Here is a 9,929-nt window from a genome sequence, read left to right as displayed (position 1 = left end):
TTATTTACTCTCCGGTCCTCTGTGTATCGCCCTCCTTATTGTTTGTTTTTATGTGCCACCACTCCTGAGGACTGTGCTGAGAGAGAGAGAGAGAGGGAGGGAGGGAGGGAGAGACTCATGCTGGGACAGGATCATTACATGGGATTGATAAGAGAGACTCCAGGACACAGATGGATGTGTCATCCCTTTAAAATAATTCATTAAAAAAAGAGATTTTGCTTTAACAGGAAACTCTAATCTGAATAACACAAACTGTGCATTGTTGAAATAATTTCTTTTATATTTTAAACCTTTATATTGTGGCAAATGTCACATTAATTATTAGTATTATTTACTGTGCTGGTCATTTATGTTTTGTTTTGTTTTTTTGTTTTTTTTTTTTGCTTGCTAAATAATCTTCATTCCCAAACAAATGACTGAGAGGTGAGTGCAGATGGGCAAACTGATTAAAAAAACAGACACGCTTTGAGAATGACATACGGGACGAATGCCCACCGGGCCACATGGTGTTTTATACCGAAAGGTGGCGACATTGGGTTTCCAAACACTGTTAGTGAACCGGACCGCGCCATGCGCCCTTCACATACCGGAGCCCTCCTACTGTATCTGTTTTACGCGGTGATGTGTGTTATATGGGGCATTTATATTTCTCAATGAAAGTCAACTGATCCATTTTTAATACATTGCAATTACCTGTTTTTGTGTTAGACGCAAAAAACACCTTGTTTTATCGTTCGAGAAGACTTTTGAAATCACTTTGACTCTTTAATTAGAAAGCTGCGTGCATAAAGAACGAACTATATTATATAGTGTATATTTACACATACACGGAAAATACCAACCTGCATGACAGATGGTTTTATATCGTCTAACTAACCAAGCGGACATGCTGAAAACAATAATTCTGACTGTTGTACTCCGTTGCATTGGCAGACAATTGATGTAAATAAGACTTGATGTTAATATTACGATGGAACAAGATGAAAAACATATGAAAAAGGCCAAGGATGTGATAATGTAATAAAGATAGGCGGATGTATAGTTGGGTAGATAGATGCATATTTACCATCTGGTATTTCCTACCAATCTGCTCTCTTTCTTTTCCGTGAAAAGTGCCAAAAGGATGAATATTTAGTGAGCTGTCATCCTGCTGATAGGCTCGGACACTTCACAAAACTTTGCTTTCTATACCGCTATGTTAATTAGCAGCCCGGGCTGAGCCTCTCATTGGCCGGCTCTGTCAATTTCATATTTCAGGCTGACGTCAGGACGCCTATAAAAATAAGCAATGCTTTTTAACTCGTCGCCTGACTGATGCTCGTGAAAAAAAAAATCTATCAATCCTTGGGTGGAGTTTTTTTTTTTTTTTTTCCTCCTTCTTCTTTCTCCACAAGGCAACTATTTGCTCGGGACACGTACGTGAACCTCCTCAAATTGGCGCACTAATCCTAAAAGGAGCCATGAAGTGTTAAATGGTAGAAACAGAGAGAGCGGCGCTCAGACACCCGCACGCTGGGAGAGAGGGAGGAAACAGCGCTGCTCCAATGCGTCTGTGCAACACAGGCTGAAGAAAAAAAAAAAAAAACTTATCGACTCACAAAACCGAAAACTGCGCCGCGCAATTAGTGCGAGAAAATCCACTTTTTCCTCCGGTTTTTGAAGAAAATAAATAAAGAAATCAAGCTGGCTCAGTGCGTGTCTCAGCAGCCCACTTTGACAGGTGCTCCTCACCCCCTTTGGAGGACTGTCAACAGCAAGAGGATGGCATCAGAACTGGCAATGAGCAACTCCGACCTGCCCACCAGTCCCCTGGCCATGGAATATGTTAATGACTTCGATCTGATGAAGTTTGAAGTGAAAAAGGAGCCGGTGGAGCCCGATCGTAGCATCAGCCAGTGCAGCCGCCTGGTCGCCGGGGGATCTCTATCTTCCACCCCGATGAGCACGCCTTGCAGCTCGGTTCCCCCCTCTCCAAGCTTCTCGGCGCCCAGTCCGGGATCAGGGAGCGAACAGAAGGCGCACTTGGAGGATTTCTACTGGATGACCGGGTACCAACAGCAGTTGAACCCCGAGGCTCTGGGCTTTAGCCCGGAGGACGCAGTAGAGGCGCTGATCAGCAGCAGTCACCAGCTCCAAACCTTCGATGGCTATGCCAGAGGGCAGCAGTTCGGCGGCGCAGCCGGGGCAGGAGGCGGCATGGCCGGGGAGGAGATGGGATCAGCGGCCGCCGTGGTGTCCGCGGTCATCGCCGCAGCCGCAGCTCAGAACGGGGCTCCCCACCACCACCACCACCATCACCACCACCACCACACAGGGGCACACCACCCTTCCTCCGGGTCTCAGTCCGGCGGCGGCGCGGGGGGGAACCACCAGCACATGCGCTTGGAAGAGCGGTTCTCGGACGAGCAGCTGGTGACCATGTCGGTGCGGGAATTGAACCGGCAGCTCCGGGGGGTCAGCAAGGAAGAGGTGATCCGTCTGAAACAGAAGAGGAGGACACTAAAGAACAGGGGCTATGCCCAGTCCTGCCGGTACAAGCGGGTCCAGCAGCGGCACGTCTTGGAGGGAGAGAAGACGCAGCTCATGCAGCAGGTGGACCACCTCAAGCAGGAGATCTCCCGGCTGGCCAGGGAGAGGGACGCCTACAAGGAGAAATACGAGAAGCTGATCAGCACCGGCTTCAGAGAAAACGGAGGATCCAGCAGCGACAACAACCCCTCATCCCCGGAGTTTTTCATGTGAGTCTCGGCGCTGAAAAGTTTTAGTAACCGACCCTCACAGAGAAACGGGAATAAAAAAAAAAAAATTATGTAAAAACAACAACAACAACAAAAACTTTTAATTTGCGCGCAGCTAAAGTAAGTTGTGTTGAAGTTGTTTTGTGAAAGCTGCGATAGTCCCAAAAGAATTTTACCACTTTTGTGTTTTTCAGAGGTGTTTTATTTCAGGGTGAGGCTTTTGTTCCGATTTGCTTCAGCGCAATTAAAGGGCGCATAAATAGCCTTCAAAAAAGACTCCGAAAAGGAATTCAGTTTCAGCAAATATCCTGAAAGGACTTGTGTCCTGTAGTCACATTTGCTTGACATAGTGCAGCACATAGGTCCGCTTCTCTCCCCATCCTGCGCCTCGTCCATCCTTTTTGCTTTACACAAACATTTCTTGTGTGAAACGAAACAACCCTCAGGCACAACATCTTTATTTTACACTTCATTTTGTTTTACTTTTTTTTTGCCTTTTGTGCTGAAAGACACTTTATTTTGATATGAATTATCTCATTTTCATATTTTCCATGGTTCTTGTAAATAATGAAAAATAAAAAAAAATATCTTTAAAAAATAAAAATCCAAACTCAGAGAAGTTTGGAAATGGACAGATAGGGTTGTGTGAAGTCATGCATGCTGGTCATGTACGGACTGTGTGTCTACCTTTTCTTTTTTATTTTTCTTTTCCTCCTTTCTGTGAACCTGTGTTTAATGATTGTATTATACCATGACTGCATTGTTCAGCCTCATCACCTTTTGTGAAAAAGTGTGGAAAATTACGTTCATCCGTCACTTTGCTTTCTGACACCTACACCGCGAACACGAGCCTTCATCATTCGCAGAGTTTCTTCTGGAGGCTCGTTGGGGAGAGAATGACTTTGAGAAACAGGGCAACTTTTTAGTTAACATTGATTTACACAGATAGGCAGCATATTGACGTGAACAGCATCGGGGTGTTTTTTGTTTTTTTTTTTCTTTCCTGGCTGGTGCAAAAACTACATAGATGACTGCGTTCAACAAGTGGGGCTGAAAAAAATGTTTGAAGCAGAAGCATTGCATGCCATGAAATAAATTAGAAAGAGGTTTTTGGTCATACAAATGTGTTGCAACAAAATGCTCAATTTTCTCTGTAGTTCATTGATAATGTGATTTCCTTTCACCGAAGGAGCTTCATTAAGTTTACTCGGAACCCCGTGGGTCTTATTCGTTAAATAAACTGTGAACTGTTTGGAAAATTGAGATTTAATGTTCCCGCAGTGTTACCGAATAATGAAGAAAGGGGTATCATCCAGATTTACATCTTTTGTGAAGCCCTGGGTTGCTGTTGTCTTTGGATAGTACAGTTTACTGGCAGACATCGTGTTAACTCTTTAAAATGGAATAAAAAAAACCATTCATCAATAAACATTCATGAATGGAAACAAATACATTCTCTTGTAAATGTTTATTATTTATTGTTCTTTATAGTTTTGCATGCTGTTTGTCACTTTGTCTTTGAGGCGGTGCCACACACTGTCAACCTTATCATCCTTAAAACTGAAAAATCCTGTAAACAGGTGAAGGAAATACCAAATTGCAAATATCATTGAGACAACTCAAACATATTTGCATATACATCTAGTTTTCTATTAAAAACTTTACGACCAAGTCCAGCTATGTGTCTAAAACGTAATTTATTCTTTCATCTACTATGTGTTTATCATTCTGTTTTTTTTCTATAATCACACGATCATTTATTTTAACTTGTTTTCTTCTTCAGTTTTTTTGCTTCTCTAAAAAATAAACGCACGGCCTTAACCTGTTGACTAATTAAAGATAGAACAGCTCTTACATTTCAAAATCGTGTAGAATAACAGAGCAGAGGGATTCTCAAAATAATTCAATCTTTATTTTTTAGGGCCCAAAAACTGAGCTGCATGTGTCCTTGAAAAAGGGTTGCGTTAATGATTGATTTTAGAGCAAACTTGCACTTTTTACCCGGTATTTCCACTTGTTGAATATTGTCTGTGGAAAGTAAAAAAAAAAAAAAAAGAAAAGAAAAAAAAAAGAAATCCAGCATAAACAAAGTTCTTCATCAAAAATGGTCGAAGTTCTTAACAAAATGAAACAAATGCAGAGCATGTTGATGAATATGCACATTTAAATTTTCTTCTGCGATTCCGCAGAATCTGAAGATATCATTTCAGTGGAGATAAGTACTGTTTATACTGAGGTGGCGTGATACAGACTCTTTCGTGTTTCTTAAATCCAGCTGTTTTCTGTACCGATATGACTTTCCTCTCTGTCTCTGTGTAAAGACCCTTCATTTGGTTTCTGACGGGAGGGATCTGGTTCAGCAGTGACTGACAGGTCCGGGAGTCTGCTCCTGGGCTCTGCTGGACTGGGTCAGTCCTGCTGAGTGTTTCCTCCCCAGGAACTCAGAGCATCCCAAACACAGTATGGCTGGAATAAAAGCTGCACAGGCTGTGGCTGTGCTGCCATGAAAGGTCACTACAGACTGTGTGTGTGTGTGTGTGTGTGTGGACGGATGTTCACTTTTCCTGCTGCAGGACCGTTTGACAGTCTGAGTGCCTTGCTGTGTGTGTGCTGTGTGTTTGTACGTAAAAAAAAAGCTATATTGCATTTTCCTTTATTTTTTTTCCTCCCCCCCAAGTGATGCTGGTGTCTGGATACACTACAGCGGGGACTTATTTGCTGAGGTGAACACAAAGACTCTGTATTAGCTCTGTGCTGTCTCACTTGGACATGACACACACATCTGGCTCATGTTGGCTCCCATGAAAGCCCTCAGTGAGGGACAGCACTGGAGAGCACAATGCTCCCATGGCTGGAGGAATGATTGTCTCTGTGATTAAAAGTGAGTGAGAGACAGAGATAGAGCAAGAGACACAGAGAGAGAGAGAGAGAGAGAGAGAGAGAGAGATGCTGGCTGCTCTCTTGCTCCTTTCAGATGATAAACGATCAGAGATGTGTCCTAGCTGAGAAGAGAGGGCCTTTTAGTGAGCATGTGTCTACTAATTTATGGCCCTCCTATCTGATTAGGTCAATATAGTGTGCTGTTTAATTACATTTGTGTTATAACCTAGAACTGGAGATGCTATACTTCTTTCATGGCACCTCTGTCTTCTGTGGGGGCAGATAAGATGAGTTGAGTTTTCTCAATATTCTCAGGATTTAGTTTCCGACTGTCTGAGCTGCGACCTGCCGGTGCAGCAGCAGTGTTATGTCACAGACAGGTCTGCTTTGTTTAATAGTTCAGAGGTTTCCAGTGTTTGCGCTCTATTATTTAATGCATCAGAATGATACAGTGGGAAATTGATGATAATCAGAGGGGGAGTGGAAAATGTGCAGGATGCTTTATTCTCGGGTACATGGTGTTTTGACTTCTAGACACCCCATAGGGCTGGAGGATTCAGTAACACTGATTCACTTCCTGTGTTGAAGGAGGACAGAAAGGTACAGGAAACAACATTTTAGCACATCCTCCTCATTTCTCAGCAGTCTATCAGGGTTATTGCCTCTCTATGTGTCATTTGCTTCCTCTCCTCCATTTGTACAGACTGAAAAAGTGTGTACATGTAGCATGCAGACTCCGCATTATTAATCTTATCAGTATGAATTGTAATTCTATTCTCTGGCCCAGTGTATTGACTTCTGTGCTGTATTCATTTGCAGTCTGTCCAATGATTAGGTTATTAAAGATAATGTAGTTGTCTACTGTCACAATATTGGACTCTCTCTTTCAGGTCAAGTATGGGAAATCACTCTGAAATTTATCGGTATTGACATTTGAATCTTTGTCGTGTACTTTGCTTTAATGCCTCAGAATTAATAGGACAAAGGATGAGCACACTGAACAGTGTCTATTTGTGTGAGTGCTCAATAACCAGCTGGCATTTTATTTTATTTGACACTGGGAAAGGTGTATATATGCGTTAACTGAATTAATTGAATCGATAGGCATGAGCCATGATATCATGTCATTGTGATGCTTGTACCTTTATATGACAGAGAAAGTCAATGAGTGTAAGTACAACTAACAAACAAACAAAAAAGAAATCCAGCATCTCATTTAAAACTCACAAGATTACTGGTGCAAAAAGAATTGTACTGTATTCATTATTTCTTGACTGTACAAATATTTGAATTAATCTAACACCAACTGATCATAACAGCTGTTAGAGCTTTGGGTCATAATCAGATTGATCAGTATGGAAAAGTTTATTTCTCAAAACGCTGTTCAAAAGCTGCATTCGATTGTAAAAGAAAAAGAAAGATATGCTTTATCGTTATAAAAGGCAGTTTGTAAAAATAGGTGTCACACAGCTTGCGTTGTAATGCTCTTGCTTTCGTTCTGTGTAAGTTCATTTATTTTCTCCCAGCGCACATTCCCCTCCCCAGAAAAAACCTCCCGAAGGGTTAAAAACATATTTGCATTCAAAGGAGGAAACAATTTCAATCTCTTCCACTCAGTCCGCATCTGCATCACTCCATGCGATAAACATTTACATTTAAAGTGATTTAAATCAGCTGCATTTATGTTCCTCTGTGGTCCGTCCATCATCCAGACCTGCAATGCCAGAGCTTGTCTCCCTCTCCCTCTCCCTCCCTCTCTCTGTCTTCCTGTGTCCTGAGTTATGTGTCATTTATTTGAAACCCTAATAATTTAACTTGTCCCGTCCTGTCGCTGCTGTGCATGTGGTAAGAATGCAGCAGCTGTAAAGAAGGTTCATTCCACCGCCTCTGTTTGTATCTCATTGGCTGAACATGGCAATTTTTCCCAAGTAAATACAAGTCCGGGGAGAGTGCAGGTAATGTGATTGTCTGAATTCTATCCCAGGTCCTGTGGTGAAGCGAAGTCTCTGTGAAATTCACAGCTGTAAAAGAAGCACATGTAGCACGTCTCGTGATTTGTGTACGTTAGAATTCAAATAGCAGATTTGCATTTGCCTGTATGAGAGGCTCTCCACAGAATGCATCACTAACGGGCAATAGATGAAAGCTAATTATGATTTAATTATATGTGATCACAATATTCTGACTCAGATAAACACAGCTGAGGCTGTGTCGATGTTTTCAACAGTGAGTTGAGTTGCAGGGCACAGAGTCAGTGGAGGGGTGTGTTTTGGACCGCAGCATGTGGTGGGGGGCTTTTTGAAAATTGAGTATGTTTGTGTGTGTCTCTGTGCGTGGGTGTGTGTGCCTGTGTGCGTGTTCGTGCAATTTTCAACTCTGCGCATGCACGTTAGTGTTATGCAGGGTGGAGCTGGAGCCAAGCCCGACCCCTGTGTGTTTTACCTGCATCTCAATGAAGCAGGAGGTGAATCGCCCCTCTACTGCAGTCTCTTTCTCTCTCTCACTTTCTCTTTCTCTCTTTGTCTCTCAGCCAGTCAAACAGACATTGATCTCTTTGCCAGGCAAGGTGACCCACAGTGTTGTTCAGCTCTTCCAAAGTCTCTCCTCTCCCTTTCATTTGTACCTGGGAAAGGCCTTGACCCCACAAGTGCTGCCATGTAGCAGCCCCCTGCACATGGACCTCGCCCCAGTATCAAGCCCTGTGTGTGTGTGTGTGTGTGTTCATGTGAGTTTTTGTGCATATGGGACAGAGCGTGTGCTTGTTTGACTAAGCAAGAGTGCACACAGAGTAAACACACGTGTGCACAGTGAGTGTGTGTGTGTGTGGGAGGGAGCCACAGCGTGTATACATGACTCTCTGTGTGTGTGTGTGTGTGTGTGTGTGTGACTGGTCCCCTGTGTGTGTTTATCCAGCTCTCTGCTTTTACATCTCTGTAGATAAATTTCAGCCGGGTTGAAACTGTAAATTTTCAGCGCAGGGACACCTGGAAGTGGGTCTGTGCTGATGTTTGAGAGCATTTCTCAGGTGATGGCCGTCGTGATGGTCTCTGCTGGAGGTCTGTCACCAGGAGCTCCTATGCAGCTCAAAGGGTCAGAGTCCATTTGGCCCCAGTGTGAATCGGATTACAGGGAAATGAATGCTTCTCATTGTTGGTTAAAGATGGATTGGGGGGCATTAATATTCTTTGTGGCTCCTTCACCTCATTTCTCTCCAGCGAGGAGCAGTGAAAAGTTTTTCAGGATGATTCCTCACTTGGCTTCTACATCAGGTTTCCTCTTCCACGCCTCATTACTGATAAGCGGTAATGTTTACACACGTGTGTCAGTGTCAGCCTCTCTGCTATTCATACACTCACATGTAAACACGCATGTCTGCATGATTACCGCAGGTCATGATTTCAAAATAAAACATTTTATCTGTATCAACAATTATTTTAATAAACACTTTTATTATCTTTATAAAGACAGGGGTGATTCTAAAATGAGCTCATGTGTGTGTATGTGAGTGTTTGCACACATTTAAAACAAACTCTTCTTTTTTTCATTTCAAATAGCTTGACAGCACATTGTGAACTCAATTTCAGTAAATGTTTTAATGTTGTTAAAAAAAAACATCATTCAGCAGTAATTCAAGTTTATAAACTTTCTCATAACAAAGCCAAAATTACTCTCTGCCCACTAAATGTCTGCCCATTTTTTTGCCCACTAAATGTGCAATTAAATCTGTGCTCCTTTGATTATTTTATTACGTTCACTTAACCTTTAAGGCCACTTTTGAACCAGCTTTTCAGTTTGTTGTTGGCAGAAATTCACTGTTCATCGCAATTTCCTATGTGTCTTTGTAGGACGTCGAGAAAATTCCTCCATCTGTGATAGAGAGCCGGGACCTCTCCATCCCATTACCCTGGAGTATGAGGTAACTTAAAGTCCTTTAATACACTTTTACTGATAAAACCTTTAAAACTAATTTTAAATTGAATATATAGCTGCATGGCATATAGATACATATAGATTTACAGTGTTCCTGGTGTATTTTCTTTTACACACACTAAAGGGCTCAGCATCATCCTCCATAAATTAGATTTTAGTTTTTTTAATATATAAAAAAAAAAGTTTGCATTTGAACAAGTTATTGATATAGTGCACAGTTAAATATACAACACACTGACTAAGTGCTGCGAAGGGCTGCTGCGCAGTTTTGCAATCATTTAAATCATTATTAAATTCCAATTTTTTGGTGTTTGGTTTTTTTCCTTAATTCAAACAAGAGTTTGACACATTTAACATCCTGATATTTTCAATATTATTATA

General features: G+C 42.0%; 1 protein-coding gene across 1 annotated transcript; it reads left to right on the top strand.

Moving 5' to 3' along the window:
* Positions 1-1,544: 1,544 nt before the first annotated feature.
* mafb (MAF bZIP transcription factor b) lies at positions 1,545-9,534 on the top strand. The gene is made up of 2 exons (XM_029523106.1): positions 1,545-2,738; positions 9,464-9,534. Exons 1-2 carry the CDS (start codon positions 1,762-1,764, stop codon positions 9,489-9,491), a joined length of 1,005 nt encoding a protein of 334 aa, XP_029378966.1. The 5' UTR covers positions 1,545-1,761; the 3' UTR covers positions 9,492-9,534.
* Positions 9,535-9,929: the final 395 nt, after the last annotated feature.

This window comes from Echeneis naucrates, chromosome 16 (assembly GCF_900963305.1).
Source record: "Echeneis naucrates chromosome 16, fEcheNa1.1, whole genome shotgun sequence".
NCBI classification, from domain to species: domain Eukaryota; kingdom Metazoa; phylum Chordata; class Actinopteri; order Carangiformes; family Echeneidae; genus Echeneis; species Echeneis naucrates.
The sequence above is the reverse complement of the archived record's forward strand: the minus strand, read 5'-3'. Positions and strand labels throughout refer to the sequence as shown.

Bases quoted from the DNA above. Each gene is read 5' to 3' on its own strand.
- mafb (XM_029523106.1), top strand. From the start codon at position 1,762: ATGGCATCAGAACTGGCAATGAGCAACTCCGACCTGCCCACCAGTCCC. The intron at 2,739-9,463 runs GTGAGTCTCGGC...GTGTCTTTGTAG, and splicing joins TCATCCCCGGAGTTTTTCAT to GACGTCGAGAAAATTCCTCC.